Source organism: Magallana gigas, chromosome 6, assembly GCF_963853765.1.
Source record: "Magallana gigas chromosome 6, xbMagGiga1.1, whole genome shotgun sequence".
NCBI lineage: Eukaryota > Metazoa > Mollusca > Bivalvia > Ostreida > Ostreidae > Magallana > Magallana gigas.
The window spans coordinates 38,472,161-38,490,518 of NC_088858.1; the positions used below are offsets into that span (position 1 = coordinate 38,472,161).

Consider the following 18,358-nt stretch of genomic DNA (forward strand, 5'->3'; position numbering starts at 1 on the left):
TTTCTAAGATAAATACCAAGATCCATTTAGATGCCGTATTTAGTGGGAAGAGTTTGCCAGTATAGTTTGGGTATTGTAAACGGACGAGAATTATGTGCACATTGCAGTTGCCATTAACTTCCACCGCATTAAACAAAACATCGATGAACACAGAAATCTTATTCCATCCATTTGTAGGGCAAATGAATCATAAATGAACTTTCCCAAATGTCGATACGTAAAAGCTTAAAAAGAACCAAAAATGTAAAAAGATTATAAAAGTTCTTTGGGTGCATCGATCTATTCCGCGGAACTAATAACTAACCGAAAGACTGAGAAAAATGTCGTAATGGAATTTAATAAAGCCTCTTGGGAATGGGGTGACCAAGATGTTACAATTAGACAGTAAGGCAGCAGATGGCTTTAAGCATTCCTGACGAATAAGCGGGTTACAGGATAAAGACACTTTACGTGGATGCCCCGTGAGAACAATACGTAAATTATTCATGTCCTGCTGCCTTGAAAATCCAACTAATCATTGGAAACATCTTCCAAGGTGTAAAAATGTCCTCTGTGAAATGGCAAAAAGTTTCCGATGGACGATTTGTAGGGCAACGTTCTATATGAAGGCCATCGGTATTACTGTATCTCTTTCTTCGTGCTATGACTTCAGTTACGTTGTCATCCATCATCTTTTAATAACGTCTACATATTTACGTATGATCACTGTTGTTGCACAATGTTATTAGGGAAATTTCTTAGAATTTCTCGAATAATAGGGTTAACTTGGCATACTAGAACCTATAGTTGTAAGCTCAAAGCCAAATAAAACTTTTGTCATTCCTGTATTTGACTTTACGTTCAAAGTTTCATAGACTAGCTAATTTATGGTTGGATAGCGTTCAGCTCGGTAAATACCAAGTATTGTATCCCCCAGTCTACTTTGAGCAGTGAATCGATTTTTCTTTTACTTCCTGTCATATCCAGTTTCAAAAAGGACTAACACTGAACGAATTTTATCTACAAGTATAAAGATCCTTCCGCTGGATTTTGTGACAAAGCACCAGTTCCAATTAATACATGTATAGGTTTTCACGACTATTGACGAAGTTTTTGAGTACCTTGTTATCTCCATAGTCTACAAATATCAAAGGTCTCTTCTAAAGAGTGCCAACGGGGTTTTGTACTGGTTTTCTTCACGAATCAAGCTCATTTGACCAATTTCAAAACATACGGCCATCTCCGCTTTTCATTTTGTGAGAGTGGAATAAAATTACCCTGGATAGAAGCATCATAAAAGCCGAATGTCTTCTGTCTGTGGTAACACAATTTGATTGGTCAATATGATTGTTATAATCGCAGTTCATTTCAATATTTCCACTTACCTGCCTCCTTAACTATTTGCAATTTCCCTCTAGTTCCCTAAATGTGCTGCAAGAACTGCCAATATTTTTGTGAAAACCCTTGGAGCTGAACGAAGTCCAAAAGGCATCGCTCGAAACTGGTAACTCTGGCCTAGAAATCGGAATCGTAGATATTTCTGGAAATCTATGTGAATTGGAATGTGAAAATAGGCATCTGTCAGATCCAGGGAGATAGCAAAGTCCCCCTTTTTTAATGCTTTCATAATTGAACACAGCGTCTCCATTTTGAAATGTCGAGGCACAACTAATTGATTTAGAGGTTTCAAATTTAAGATTGTCCGAAGCCCTCCTTGCTTCTTTGGCACCACAAAAATGGTGCTGTAAAATCCTGCGTTTTCTTGACTGGCAGGTACATGTTCTATAACATCTTTTCCTAATAATGTGTTTATTTCTGTTAAAATAACTGACTCGTGAATACCATACCTTGGTACACTTGTTTCCCTGATCTTTAGTCCGGGTTGAATTAAGAACTCCAATTTTAACCCTTCCCTTAGGGTTTCTAACACCCATTGATCCTGAGTGATACAAGTCCACTTCCTGTGGAATGCTAACAAGCGTGCCCCTACCTGGGGAAACATATTTACAGACTGACTGTAGCTGAGTGGATACTTTACTTCCTTGGAGGTGGAAACCCTTTTGGACCCCCAAAAGTTTTCCTGGAAAAAGGATACCTTCTGCTTTCTTGTCCAGTACGAAAAGTATCTTTTCCCTGATCAGTCAAAGTAAAACTTGCGTCATTTAATTTGCTGATCTTTGCAGATTTTTGAGTCTCAGATACATCTGCTTTTCTCTTCCTTCCAAATTCAGTAGAGTTCCTATTATCTCTACCCTTGTAATTCTTATTAAACCCCTTTGACGTATTGTAAACGTTTTGAGTTTCTCTTGCATCTCGTAAATTCTCTGCCGATGTATGGAGAGATTCAAAGTATTGTCCTTTAAACAACTGGCTGCCAAAAATAGGAAGTTTCAGCAATTTTTTCTCTGTCGCTTTGCTGATAAAATCTACGTTTTTAAGAAAAACTTTCCTTCTACTCAGGACTGAATTCGCCATAACTCTTGCTGTCAAATCAGCCATACTTCTGAAACAGTTGATAAGAGCTTTGCGTCCTTCAATTTTATCATCCTCGCATTCTGCCTCATCTAAAAATGCCGCTATCATAGTACCATATGAAATGGCTCTGAATAAGGCTCTTGCTGAATTGTCAATTCGACGAAAATCATTGTCTAACTCCTTATGAAAAGGCGAGAGAGAAACTTTTGATTTCCCAAAATTACCTTTCTGACCTGCAACTAACCCCTCCTCAATATTGTCATCCAATTTGGGAGGATTACAAAATGCATCAAAGTCATCTTTTTTAACCATAAATGCTTTGTCATCTCTACCACGTACAGACCTATTTTTCAAATGCCCAGAGGTTGCCTCTTTTTCAACTGTCTTGATCATGTCAATAAGTGTACCTTCAATAGGCATTTTAACAAGAGACTTTTTCTTGTCACTCTTGTCTCCCTTCAATCGTGAAGAAATAAACGATTTCCTTTCATTCTCCAACGGATCCTCAGCTTCAATGTCAATATTGAGAACTTTTGCCATCTTGGATACAAAACAGTTCCACTGCAGAGGATCAGAAGAATCAGGTGCACCAAAAGGCACCTCTACCGGTGCATCTGAAATAGTACACATACCTGCCATAGATGCATTAGAATCAATATCCTCAAAGTCATTGTCTTGTGCATTAACTGTCAAAACGTCTGCCGCACTGGACTCAAAGGACGACATTTGTTCATCGTAAGCCTTAAACTTGTCAAAATGAGGTCTGTCTATGGTCGCCATTTTGGAAATGGCGCTCTCATTTTTACCGGTCGTCCTTATCTCGTTTGCAGTGACTGTATGTTGATCATTAAAATTTATATCAACGTCTTTACGCTTTAGCAATAATTCAAGATGTTGCCTTACTTGGTCTTGAATAATGTCTGATAAATTTACGACCTCCGAGACTGATCCATCATTGTTGAAATTCCCGACATGGGACTCTTCAATGTTACTCGTCCCGCGGACAGCCGCCTCCACAGACGGACTTGTGTCCTGAACTGCCGTACCGTCTCCACAGACGGATTGAAGCACTTTGTTGTTCATTTTAATCATCTTCTGTAGACTTTTACCGATCATTTTCGTAATCTTGTCCCGCCGTTCTTTGGACCACGTTCTACACGTGTCGCAAGGAAAGGCCTCGTTACAAAGACGATGTTTGTAACAAAAAACGTGATCGTCTAGTACGTTCATCTTACCAGAACATTTAGAACAATCTTTAAACTCATTATCCATCTTCCAGACGCGATAATTACATCCAAAAACGCCAAAATCAAAATTTATTTGCACTGTATGAGGAAAACCGCATGTCTAAAATGGCGTCGAGAGAAAACTGAAGAGTTATAGTTAAGGGGGATAACTGGAGGTAATACCGTAGTCACTCTAAAAATTATATCGACGCATTGTATGGGGAACTAGAGGGAAATTGCAAATAGTTAAGGAGGCAGGTAAGTGTAAATATCTCATGAACACGGATTTTACCCCAAAAAATCCAAGTTTTGAAGATAATTTGATTGGTTGGGGCAGGTTGCCCAAGTTTGTAGATAGTTTGATTGGCGGAGCAGAGTTGCTCAAGTTTGTGGATAGTTTAATTGGCCGGAGCAAGGTTGCTTAAGTTTTTGGATGATTTGATTGGCCGGGCAAGGTTGCCTAGGCCTCAGTATGTGAAAGTTCGATTGGCCGAGGCAAGTTGTTCAAGTTTTTATAGAATTTGATTGGCTGAGACAGTGTTATTCTTAAATTTAATTTTGATAAGCTAACTTATTGATATAGACGACACAAACACACAAAAAGTATTATGGTGAGATATAAAAGTCATGTAAAATAACCAAATTATTATCCATGTTTAATAATGTTTCCATTGTAAATTAAGAATTCAATTGAAACCTACACGGTGCAAAGGTTTAAAACGGTTTAAACGGGATTTCCACAACCTTATTCCCAACCTTATTACAACCTTATTCCTGTGTATTTTAGTGATCTATCTTCGATCATCAGTCTAAGCGTATTTTCATTAAGGATACTACACCTTCATTTACGCTTCATCGTTTTTTCCACTGCATGTAGTGTTACAACGCACTTTGAAAAATTACGTACTTTGAAAAATTTTTTCGTAAGGTGCGTTAATTTTGGGACCAAGTCAACTTTGAAAAAAAAAATATAAAAAAAAAGGATACATTACTTCTATTTATCTAAAAAAAATCTGATCTTTTAGAAGATCAGTGCGAGAAAATTAACCCTCATCCCAATGCTTGTTTTTAAGTTTATAATAATTTAATGTTCATTAATGTTAATATTCTTTTATTGAAATGATTTATTTGATTAGAATACGAAAAGAGGGTTACTGTTGAAACACATAGATTATTTATCATACCAATGGAGAAATAATTGTTCGGCTAGCTCGTTTTTTTCAATAACACTGCATGTACAGAGCATATTTCTAAATGTTTACCCAAAGTTGCTGAATATCATGTTTTGGAAGGAAAAATGAGGGGATGGGGACCTTCTTCTTTTAATCAATTAAATGATACACTGGTATTTGACCTGTATCTCTGGTTAACCCCCACCCCCATCACCGTTCTAAATACGGTAAATTAGATTCACGAGTGTTAACAAATCATCTTATTATACTTTCATGTTAAATACTGGAATCTGATTGGTTTAGACGCAGTTGATAATCCGTTCTATTACCCTCAGCGTTTGCAACACACATGGCAACGGGTAACACAACGAATTGTTACATGCGCATAAATTATGCGCGTACGGTTCGCCGTAGAATAATATATAAAAAGTGCCTGTTTGGGAGGGTAACAGTTGAAATTGACACACCGAGGAAACTTGTCAACCGACGCGAAGCGGAGGTTGACAATGGTTTTCGAGGGGTGTCAATTTCAACTGTTATCCTCCCAAACAGGCACTATTTATTTTATTATACTGAATGTCTTAATTTTAGAGAATTTTTTACTACTTTTATATAGAAATGACATGAATTCTACGGCTAAGTGTGTTGCTAACGCTGAGGGTAATAGAACGGATTATCAACTGCGTCTAAACCAATCAGATTTCAGTATTTAACATGAAAGTATAATAATTCAAATTACATGTACATGTACATGTGAGGAAGGGCATTGCAGACCATTTGAAATAAATCGACAAAATTTTGAAATAGTGTTATATGGTTCTTCCCGAGCTTTGCTGCATGATCACATTTCAAGTATCTGTATTATTTTCAGTGATCATTTAAAGTATTCTATTATTTATTCAGAAATACAACCTTGGGCAATACAGCCCATCAGTTTACAATAATGCACATATTACATTAGACTCTTTGGAGTCTAAAAGGGGGGGGGGGTGAAACCCCTGATCAAGTGTTCCACAGTTCCAGGGTACATACCTTTGTTAAAAATTTACATGCATTTCAATTACAATCGTAGCACTTTCTTTGATGGCGGGTTACTCCACTTCCTGTGTCTTTGAGTCATATTGATAAACTTTCTGGGTAAAAATCAATATATATCTAGAAAACATTTAAGGTATTATGGCTTTCTTTTGTAAGGTTCCATGGGGACAAAGGGAAAAACATTGCCGTAAAACTGCAGTTTTCCCGCGTAATTAATCCCAGCACATGGGAAAAATCAATCAACTGAACGTATAGGACAGTGTTTGAGCATTCAAATGCCATAGTGCCACCATTGTTTGATAAAACGTTTAATTCCCTGAGTGCGTTCGAACACTTGACGGTATAAATACATACATAATATAGGCATTTATATGTTTATCTAAACAAAGATGAGTATTATAATGAATTAATGTACGTGGATACAGGTGTATGTATACTAAAATACCATCAATGGCGTTGTTTGCTAATATACATGCATCCCCTTTAACGCACATACATGCACATGTACTAGTATATATCAGTTCCTAAATGATCGTTGGGATGGAATATAAGACACCCTCCCCTTTATTGGGTAAACAGACAAAATAAAGGTGGTGTCATGTTGTAAATTTTGAATCTACTGGGTGGGTGTAAATACAAAATTTACAACATGGCAGTGGATTTATAATGGGACACCCCTATATATTGTGACGTACTTCCTATCGAGTTAGTTTAGTTTTATATATTTTTTTTCGTTTACTTGATTGTAATATAACAGTGTAAAGCAATGGATTATCTAGAGCGTTAAAGACGAATCTGTAATTCATGAGTTCAAATTTTGCCGCGGTTTTCTACTTTCGTAATTTTTACATTTCACAAACAATTAAAAATAACATAATTTTTGGTCAAACATAGTAAACTTTGAAAATTCTAAACAGGTGAAAGTATATTGATTATAGTGTCTTTTTATCTACATTAATATCGACAGGTGTCCATACATACCAACTTAATTGAATTCATTTTTTTCCGTCTTCATGTCAACACAATGAACTCAGCGATACGAGAATATTTTTTCAGCCTAAATCATAAAGCTGCTTATTATTACCTTTGCCTTGATTATGAGACAATGAATAAGACCAGAGACGCCGCCGGTGATTGGATTTTTTTTTGGTCACCGATAGGGAATTGTTCATTATTGATCACAATGTTGCCAGGAAATGGACTAAGTATGCGAGGATGCATGGCAGTATTAAAAAATATCTATACATTGTATACTTCTCTTTCTAATATTACTATCTTAATTTAAAACTATTTTTGGTGTCTTATTAAAACCGGCTTCTCATTTCAAAGATTAAAGGCTATTTTTTCAATAGACAAAAAAAAATAAAAATCAAATATGGCAGATATGGTGTAGGTTATGCATGTATCTAGGGATTTGACAAAAATAGGTTTTTGTTTTATATGATAACTAACCCAAAACCTCTTGATGATTAAAATTTCTGGAGGACAACAAGAGAGAGAGAGAGAGAGAGAGAGAGAGAGAGAGAGAGAGAGAGAGAGAGAGAGAGTGTGTGTGTGTGTGTGTGTTGATGCATTGGCCACCAGTATAATTCCTTTATATTATGCGACGCCATCATTTTTTAAGGAATTCCATTTAATATTCAGTGTGAATCGCAAAGAAAGCAGTGCTAATCATTGTACATACAATGTATGTAAACAATTTAAACTTGCCAAAATGAAATCAGGTTTAAAATTTGGCATAAATTATTATTCTTAACAGGCATCTAAGTTTGAAACACAATTTCTTACAAATTACAAAAGTTGCATCACGGGGAGCATTCATTAAGTTGATAATAATTTTATGTAGGTCTTATTTTCTTATATCGAAAAAATCGATTTTCTGATTTCAGAAAATACAAATGATTTTTTGATATAAAAAAATTATTTTCTGATATCAAGAACTCAATTTTTGGATATCAAAAAATTATATTTTGATATAAAGAATTCAATTTTTTGATATCAAAAAATCAACTTTAATTCTTGATATCAAAAATTAAATTTATTTTGTGATATCAGAAAATCATTTTTTTATATCAAGAATTTGAAATAAAAAAAAAATAATTGTCTGATAGCACAAAATAGATTCTTTGATAGCAAGAATTATTTTCTTACATTAATTATTCAAGTTATTGATATCAAATATTTTTTTTTTTGATACCTTTAAAATATTAAAACGGCGCCTCATAGAATTTTCCTACGCCGGAAGAACTGGGGGACCCCCCTCCCCTCCCAGTTCTTTCGGCGTTTAAGTGAATTATATAATGGTGAAATGGTGAAGGCTTAAATTTTGATAGCATGTAATTTTTCACAATAAAATACTTCAATCCATAGACATATAAATTCCATTAGATACAATCAATTTATTCTGGATCAAATCACAGGGCCTCGTCACGAAGTTTTTTCAACCTTTTACATGTATATCCACCACCTCTATACAATAAAAAATATGTATTTTATTGGTGGTAGAGATAAAAAGTTGAAAAAACTTCGTGACGAGCCCCTGTGATAAAATTTGATAACACGTTACGCGTTTTTGGATTAGTCAAGGGCACGTAACTCTCGCCAAAGGTGAAACTTCCGGTGAATGCCTTCACAATGGACACAGCCAAACACAACCTGTCAAACTTCATTGACACCTGAGGGTCGGGCGCCTGTTTATACATTTATATGTTGTGCATAATAGTTATGTCCCTCACCTATGGTTCACATTAGTAATAAATATGGTGGACGTTAACGGATTACCGCCTTTACCGAAATGCTTTTCGGAGACAGAAATAACACATTTGGATAGTCAACCTGAACAAGAAGAATCTACTCAACGAAATCTAAACGTTCAAAATGTGGTAAATGGACAAAATGTAGTAAATGGAGACGTTCATGAATCTGAAAAACAGGATTATACGAAAGTGAATGGGACTGCTAATGACTCAGAAGTTGAGGAGAAACCACGGTCCCCTTATTCGAGATTGAACCATGCCCTGTCAAAACTAAGGGAGGAAATGGTAGGCTACTAGTATTTTCTTGTTTATTTAAGTAATCATTTACATGCAGTAATCTAACTAATGTTTGTCTATAAATCATCTGTAAAATAAAGGTTCATCTATTTTGAAAATAAAAATTATTTTGCTCTTTCACTCTTTTACAATACTGATTCCATAAGATAATGTGGGCTCATGATGTCATCAAATGAACATGTTTAGTTTCTCTTTGCAGGCGGGGTTACGGAGATTAGATGTATCGCTGTTGACACAGTTATGGTCCCTGAATGATGCCATTCATGAGTACAAGTCGGCAATTCAAGGGGGCTTCTCAGAAACCAACTCCGAATACTCTTGGGGAATGAACAGTCGTACAAGTTCAATGTGTAGTATCGACGAATGTGATGACTGGACTGAAGAGATGCAAATGAAATTAGAGCATGGCCACATAGGGAACTCCCTACATAGTAGCACCTCTAGCCTTCTCCAACAGATCAATGAACTGAAGGAAAGAGCTGAATCAGAGTTTTAGGAACAATATGCTGCTATATACACCATGTTGATGTCAAATGGAGCTTTTATGAAGTCCCAGTTCTTTAAAAGATTTTCTTTTGAAAGAAATACAGTTGAAAGAAATTAGAACAGTATTAGAACCAAAAGCTTTATAGCTTATTGTGTAGCTTTGAGGGATCTTGGCATTTTTGGTATTGAATTGATGTTTTGTTTTTATGAAATGGCCGTTATTAATGTTTGATGATTTATGTTGTCTTGACACTAACTGGCTTCCATGGAGCCTTAATTTCTTTAGGCATTGAAAGAACATGACACCTTAATTTTCAGTAAATTGTATATTTTTAATAATTTTAGATAATGTTTACTTTCTTCTTAGTACAATGCATACCTCTTCTCCTGTGGTATCGAGGCAACTTGTATTTATAAAAAGAAAAAAGTTGCCCATAAAACATTTATTGTCTGCGTGATATTGAAGAATTTATAAGGGTTTAAGGGTTGGATGGAACAATAGTGTCTCAGGAGTGTTTTATTGTTGTGGGCATTGTCAAATTTCACTGGATTAGTGACGAGGCATTGGGCTGTAGTGTATATATGGGTAGTTAACATAATTATCTTGTACGTTGTAATATGCACTTGTTGAAACATTAATACTGTACACACACTACTTATACATTTATAAATGCTAGTCACAATTATATAATTGATGAATAATTAGCAGAATTTAATATATTTTTTTTTTTATATACATTTGATTTGAATTTGTGTTGTTTTTCTTAGATGTTTTTATGTAATGTTGAGTGTAGTGTAATCTTAACAGCAATTGTGCTTTCAAAATTTTGACGGCATTGTCAAAGTTTGGTAATATTGAATAGCATTAGGATCATACATATATTTATGCTCTGTTTTCCTTCATAGCAATTTTGTTTTTTGTCATTCTTTGGGATTTTAAATCTACTGTGAAGTATATAACATTTTCTGTCTATACATAATACAAAAAGGACCAAGGATCAGACTTAGTGCTTAGAAAGTACAGCTAGTATTTAGAGGAGTATAAGGAACCATGACAGATCATTCACAGAATCACAGAACTCATAGATGAGCATGTCTAGTTTATACATGTATTTACAAGTAGGTCCTTACAATACTGTAAGGTGCTTTATTAGACAGAACAACCAGGGTTCCTTCTTTGATCTCAAAATATTAATTTTGTTTTCATTTAGTTAGGGTCTAAGATTAAAAAAATATATTGTGTTTAAATAAGCAAAAAATCATGAATGTATTTAAAGTATATCTTGTACTACTTATGGCAAACATCTACCTGATCTTATGCAATGTTACATAAGTATTGTGATTGCATTTAGTGTCAGAAAGTTTATATTCTGAGATCTGTCAATCTATTTGTGTAGAGGAACACAACTTTGAAATGTTTCTCCTATAGAATGCTTTTACTTTATGCACCTGTTTTTATTTATAGCACTAATGCATTTCAATTGAAATTTATACAACGATATAAAAATATAAATGTATACACAACTTGGGTAACAGAATATTTATAGATTGTATATTGCGTGTATTTACTATATAGTTGATATTGACAGGCAGTACCATTTTGGCATTAGTTATTTAGTCTGACTTGGTTGTATCATAGAACCATCTCACCATTTTATTTGTACGGTTGTTAGTCACTCAGTATCAAAGATACAGGTTTAAATTCCACTTAAAGGTTGTGTCATTAGACACTTTATCTGACATAACAACCATAGGTCTACATTTATAAGATTGAGTTTCGTTTAACTTAAATTCAATACATGTATTGATTGTACCTGGCTAGTTTAAAAAAAAAAATTATCATTAACCTTTAAAGGTTATTTTCTGAAATATTTTGTTTCATCTTGCAAAAGTGAAATCTGAACTGATTGGAAATATTGGACATGTTGCTCTACATTTTTCATCATGTTGGTTTTATTTGTTGTAAATTTTACTAAAATTCTAATATTTTCCCACGGAAAACAAAATGAAAGTGTTAAATCATAAACTGTGACAGTGTGGTTGTATTAACAACAGAACTTGGGGATTTTCAATTACTGAAGTTGAAAAAAAAAATCATTTTGAATTTACTTGTTTCATAAAAGAACGAAGTGCCTTAATGAATACATTACTGATGTGATATTGTTAATAAATAACACTGGAAAAGTGATGAAAGTGTTCATTATTTTCTAGAATTAAAGAATGCCTGCTGAATAAAAGTACCAGCATGTAACTTTCTAATAACAAAGGACAAAATATCGCTTATTACTCATGCTCAGTTTGCACTACCTTACATGAGGAACGGTTATTTTGTTCAAAAAGTTTTCTCTTTGGAGGTAGTAAACAGCATATTTGTCTCTCCAATATTCATGTCTGTTCCATTACATCAGAGGCTCATACTTGATACAAAGTTTGCCTGTGACCTGAGGGCATGTCTTGACCCTGACCTGACGTCATTTACTAAGGTCAAGGTCACACCTTTAATATGCCACTTTAATATTCAAAGGAGAGCCTAATAGAGGGTATTATTCCTCTTGGACACTTCTAGTGATGGTTGTGAATAGATTTTTAGTAATTCATTCAAATTAACTACAGAACTTACATGTATTATATAGTGACTTACTCTCCAGATTAGACTTTAAAACCCAAATCTTGAGTTGACACTACATATAAAGATATAACTTGAATTGTGAAATGGCTTTGATCAATGAACCAAGATATAAAATCAATTAATCAATCAATCATTTTAAGGTCACAAAATCAAGAATGTGAAATGAACTAGAAACACAACTCACTTGACCTCATCATAGGTAAAAGTAATCTGTGTAAAATATCAACACAACAAATTTTATATTCATGAATTTTTAATGTCAAATACTAACATTGCTTATTTGACTACTGGTTACTGTAGCTTCAATGGGGCTGTGCAACTGCAAAATGAAGAGTATACATAAGCTAATATAAGTGCTATTACAAGTATCTGAATAGCTAACAAATGTGTTGCCCCATCATTCGGAGCTCCATTCATACGTTATCAAATGATTTAAACGTGTATAGCATATAATGCAAACAAGTATATAACTTGTAATAGTTATGGAGAAAACAAGACAGAACAGACTGGAATTTGAATCCAACAGGACTCTTAATTCTAGTCAAGCGCTGCACATACATATACATGTAGATACAGATAAAATTCAGTAAATGCAAATAATTTTACTTTGTCTCATCTTTTGCAGATATCCTGACATCATTTTAACTAGCCTACCATAAATCATCACACTTACAGTTTTTGAGAGTTCGACCCAGTCCAACATCTGAGAGAACCTGTCATCAGCAGAGGGTTTCTTATCCAGATTCCAGTAATGGAATTTATCAAATGTGTGTGTTACCGTCACTGTCCTCTCTTCTTCCTCAGTAAATGGCCGCCTCTGCTCTTTCATGATAATACCTGCAATCATACCTTATATTCAGTGTGAGGGGCAGGTAAAAGTTGAATAATGAACATCTGAAAAATTCTGTTTATCCTTTTGATAATCAGATTGTATATCATTAAATCCTTATGCGTAGATGCAATTTTAAAAGATGGTTTTTTGGTTTAATCTTGAATTAAATCAGCTTTGAAGGTAGAAGTTCAAAGCTACTACAGTGCCACTGATGATAAACTTGAAATTTTATTCGCTAGGAATCCACAGGGGCCAAGCCCGTTTTGACATTAATTTCAATGTAACCATATATAAAGAAAAGTCTTTATTTATGGTTACATTGAAGTTATGTTTAAACGGGCTTGGCCCCTTTGTAGGAATCAATGCAAAATATGCTTCTTATTTAAAAACAGTAATCAATAATCCTCTTCACATGGCCAAGTGTGACTAAATAAGGTATCCATATTCCCCATTACATAACCGACTGATTACTGCTAGATAAGGAATCCATTTCCTCCCCTTGACCTATTTTCTAGAAAAATAATTTAGTTATAAAATTTCCTAATGAGCATCTACCGAAAAATGTCAGATTGTAAGGTTTCTAAAAGGCTTCATGAAAACCACATTCTATAAACATTTGCAATTTTACAGTAATTCAGTTTGTTCTTTATTTCTACACAGACAAACCTGTATATCCACTGGGAACTCTCTCTATCTTTCCATTTAAAGGTCTACCACGAAAAGTTGCTGTTAACATCTCTGAAAATAAAGAAGATAATTTAATTCTTTTGCCAATGCAATTCAATAACTAGTCCATAATGTACATTACAACTGTATTACAACCCTTTCAGAACATTTAAGTGATAATTATTATAATTAGGACATGCCCTTTTCCATATCATGTAGCTTGACAGCCCTTGACCAACATTTGATTAAAATCAGCTGTTCTGATATGCTTCCGTTTATTTATGCAGCATATTACATGTATTAGAACAGCTGATTTTAATTAGATCGAGTCCTCAGCAATATTGATCCTTACCAATGGGCTGATTTTGGTGTCTCATGGAGTTATAAACTATAATACCTATTTTATAAGTCTTGATCTGGCCATGGGTGTCTTGGGAGGATGCAACTTAGATGATATATATTGCGGAAAAGTATGCATGTTTTGAACCCATATTATAACTGATCAAGTAACAGTACTGGCCTAATTAAGATCAATTCTCGCCAAGTGCCATTTCTCACCAGGTAGGGCATTGTTATGTCATTTTGGGAGGAATGTTAATTAGGTTACTTGGCAAGAATTGCTGCTAGAGGCCAGTACAGAACAATAATAGTATAAGATTCCTTCAATTTATTGTCTATTTTAGAGTTATCATTTTCATTAAAATTGCTCAATCAAAACCCAAAATCGAACTTCACCTAGATATTATTATAATAAATCTGCATACCAATTTCATTTCAGTACATGCAACCTCTGCGAAGAAATGAACAGAATTAAACTGTTAGTGGATCGGACCAACCGACTGACCAACAGACGGACAGCAGCAAAGCAGTATGCCCTCCCTTCTTCGAAGGAGGCATAATGATATGATAATGTACAATAATATTATATACCAAAGTCTCATAAAAACCACTAAAAAACATATAATATGTGCAAATATTTTCACATAGCAAGCTCCCAGGTCGTCCATCCGAATTTTTTTTCAGAGCTACAGACCTGCTGCAGCTACTATTCACCCATTTATCTTGTTGATTCAAATGAAATTTGATGCTGACATTGTTAATCATGATGATCATGTGGATTGTTGATTGAAAGCATGCACCATGATGTAGTATATTATACTGTGGTTGTACAGAAGCTATATTAATATACCTTCGCCATCTTCTCTTTTACACTCCTTTATTGAGGTGTTGAAATACCGATCTACTTCAGCTTCCCCATTGTACTTGATCTCACATGGAAAGAAATGCACCGATGAGTCTTTCTTTGCAGATTCTACAGTAATTTTCTCCAAATTCATCTTCCCGCGGTATTTAGTTTGTTTTTCTGATGACGGTTCGTTCGATGCGTCATTTCTAGACGTCGTCTAACGATTTTTCTATAATGAATCAGTGTACATTTTTCTCATGCAATAGCTCTTTACTTTCTTCTGTTAGTTTCTTTTTATCTGTTACGAATTATTACAGTACATAAAGAATTAAAAAATCTTTCATTCTGGTTACATTAATGTACGTCCCTGATGAACAATAATACCGGTGTTTTAGCAAGTATGAAACTAAATGCACCTTACACATTTAACACCTTTTCGATGAATGTTATGATGTCGTACGGTAGTATCTTGATTCTTTGAGGTGTAGAATGAAACAACGATTTGAAAGAAAGGGAATTAAAATACCCGTATTTGCCAAGAACGGAGCGCTTTTATTTCTTGGTTTTTGTGCGTGGCACTATCTTGGAGTGACATATTACAACGCAGTGAGTGCTAAGGGTCAGGCTGAACTACGGAGAGAGGGTGTCCCTGAGAGCGAAATTGATAAACGTAAGTACTGAAAGAATTTTCATCTTGAATCTTTAAATTCTATTACAAAATCAAAGTATAAATAATGGGTAAGATATCAGAGGAAATTCGAGATGTTCCGTAAATCAAAGCACTGAAAGTACTTGAAGATCACCAAACACATTTCAGCTTCAAACTTAATAAGTTACCTGATGAATCGATTACCACTGTAGGTGTAATCTTTTGAATATGAATATAAATATGAAAATTTTATTGTCATCCACATCAATGTCCATTGAGTGGGGAAATAATGATGGGCCAGATTCCAACCTGGGTCCCCTGGATCTCTAGTCTGGATCTATCTGCCATTTGAGTTAATTTGTTTGGCAAAGGTACTTGTGTGAAATCATAGTTGGAAACCTATGGTCTGTTTCGCTTCTTTTACCTCTGAAGAAAATACGACCAACCACAAGTTTTGACAAATCCTCATCTAAGTTGCGAACAACTTGTTAAAGTCTGTGTATAAATAACAATTGAAAATCATATGCAAAATACCAGCAGTGCAACTTTTAAAGGTGTTGTGCTATAAATGTTTCTATCATCAGTGGCAAATTTAAGGGGCAGTGGGTGTACCTTGAAAGCTAGGGCTGCGCAATAATACCGGTATTCCGGTGTATTGCAGTACGATGACAAAAAATATCGTATTGCAATACATTTTTTCAATACTGGAAAACCAGGTTAATTGATCGGGCTCTGAATTTCGTTATTCCAAAATTCTGATTTAAATTAAAATGGCTGATGCAATCGTTCCAAACATGAAAAGAAAGTCGGAGGTTTTGATATTGTGACTGCTCAAAGAGCCTCTCTAAAGCAAAAGAATGTTGACCTGTTGATTTTCTTCGTAAAGAATTTGAAGTAGGTCCTTTTGCAATTGGAATTGTAAATTCATTAATTATTGCATGTTTTATTTTCTTTTTCCACCAGACCAATGGACTGCCTAAAATGCATTGTTCAAAATGTACCTAGTAATTAACTGACTACCGTACTTGGGTCTAGTTTTGCTAGAGGATAAACCATGTTATGTTTCAAATTTTTTTTTATTCAAACAGTTTATGAATTAACACCAACAGTGTTTGATTCTTTATTTTAAATAGGCTTAGAGTGCAAAAAAATTATGTATATAAATCTTTATATATATATTAATCTATCAGTCTATCAACATTTAAAAAAATCAAATTTTGGTTAAAAAAAAATATTGCAATACATAACGCAGTACATTTGAAAATATAGCAATATATTGCAATACAAAATCCCCCCCCCCCCACCCCAAATACCCAGCCCTATTGAAAGCTTCCCCTCAAATTTATATCCAAAAAAAATAATTTTAGTTCCTTAAATTGTATCAGGGGGGAATGATTGATTGATTGTTCCGCCCCATGGGTCTATATACATATGTATTACTGCCTTTGAGGATGAGTGGTCTACTCCAAGTAGAGTGGACTAAAATCCCTCTAAAACCTGCAAGATGTCACAGCTATTAGTGCATATCCTTGGATTATTTAATTTTGTACATTAATTTTATCTTTCAGTGAGTGGATACAGAAAAGTTATGTACTCTAATTCAAGTGGTGGAGAGGTGAAGAAAATTCACTTTAGGACAGTGTTTGGAGGTGAAGTAATGGACAAAACACAACAAAATAAGGTACATTTCTTGTTCTTAAAATAGATTTAAATTCTAGAACCACAAGGCAAAATTTTAACAAACTTCTCATAGAGCAATCTTATGTGAAGGGCTTTCAAATTTCAAATAAAATGTAGGGTATTTTAAAAATACTTTTGGACAAGAACGAAATTGCATTTAATAATAAAAAATTATTTAATATACAGGTACCATCAAATTTATATACTGGTAGTTTAAACGATAATTGCAAATATATCTCCAAAACAAATTCAAAAATCTTGCACATGAAGGATGATTATTGTGGAATCAAATTCATTTTTTTTTCGGGGGGGGGGGGGGGGGGGGGGGACAATATTCTTATTCATTAAAAAAAAAATATGGTTCAAAGGGATGCAATTATAGGAGGAATATCTATTTGTATTTACAAATGCTTATATCAGTCATTGGAATTGATATGAATTTTTGAATACATGTATTTGGTACAGAAGAAATCCACGAACAGTAAGCTACCAAGACTCTATACAGTCTTACTATTTTATCAAGTTATCATATTTAAAACTATTTGAATTTCCATATTTTTGTCTCTTTTCAGAGTGAGGAATTGTAGTTCATCATATTCTTCTTTGAAATATACACAATGGATGTCTGCTTATTCTGAGATACAGACTCTAAACAGATGATAAAATTATGTGCATGATAATTCATAAACTGGCGTGTGTTTTATGTACATGTATAATTTAATGTTTGAGTGTTTTAATTGTATATATGCATATACTGGAAGATGTTTCCAGATAAAATCCCATGTGAAATGAAATAAATGGTAACTTCATTTAAAGTGGTTTTCATATATCCCCGGTACAAGTTTATATTTTGTCCCATCCAATTTTTTTGCCATTTTATACATCAACCCAGTTTTGGAGAATTAATCTTGACTAGTTTAGATTGTAAGATGAATTTAAAAAAAAAACTGAGTTCAAAGAAAGTGAAGAACTTTCATTCAAATCATACTCAATGCCAGTGTGTTATAAGAAAAGTTGTGTTTACTACAGTGTCAATCTAATTAAAATTAGATCCTTCATGCTCTTGTATTTGATCTATTGCTGTGATTTTAAAAGGATTTCAGTCCACTCTATTTCTGAGTAACCATTAATCCTTATTCTCAAAGGCAGTAATATATATATATATATATATATGTGTGTGTGTATATAGAGAGAGAGAGAGAGAGAGAGAGAGACCCATGAGGCTTAACAATCATTTGTTTCCCTTGACAGCAACATATCAAATATGGAGCGTGAAGGATCAAATTT

General features: G+C 34.1%; 2 protein-coding genes and 1 long non-coding RNA gene across 3 annotated transcripts; 2 read left to right on the forward strand and 1 right to left on the reverse strand.

Annotated features, from left to right (window-relative positions):
- The first annotated feature begins 8,498 nt into the window (after positions 1-8,498).
- LOC109620253 (protein FAM89A) lies at positions 8,499-9,509 on the forward strand. The gene is made up of 2 exons (XM_034468067.2): positions 8,499-8,931; positions 9,143-9,509. Exons 1-2 carry the CDS (start codon positions 8,650-8,652, stop codon positions 9,437-9,439), a joined length of 579 nt encoding a protein of 192 aa, XP_034323958.2. The 5' UTR covers positions 8,499-8,649; the 3' UTR covers positions 9,440-9,509.
- Positions 9,510-12,293: 2,784 nt separating this feature from the next.
- Positions 12,294-14,959, reverse strand: LOC105340418 (ribonuclease H2 subunit C). Its single transcript, XM_011446449.4, has 4 exons — positions 14,746-14,959; positions 13,557-13,628; positions 12,732-12,895; positions 12,294-12,377 (listed from the first exon to the last, which is right to left on the reverse strand). The coding sequence occupies exons 1-4, from the start codon at positions 14,891-14,893 to the stop codon at positions 12,318-12,320; spliced, it is 444 nt and encodes a 147-aa protein (XP_011444751.3). The 5' UTR covers positions 14,894-14,959; the 3' UTR covers positions 12,294-12,317.
- A 176-nt stretch (positions 14,960-15,135) lies between these two features.
- Positions 15,136-17,886, forward strand: LOC105340417 (uncharacterized). The gene is made up of 3 exons (XR_010715090.1): positions 15,136-15,412; positions 16,960-17,072; positions 17,644-17,886. It is a non-coding gene; the product is annotated as an uncharacterized lncRNA (long non-coding RNA).
- The last annotated feature ends 472 nt before the right edge of the window (positions 17,887-18,358 follow it).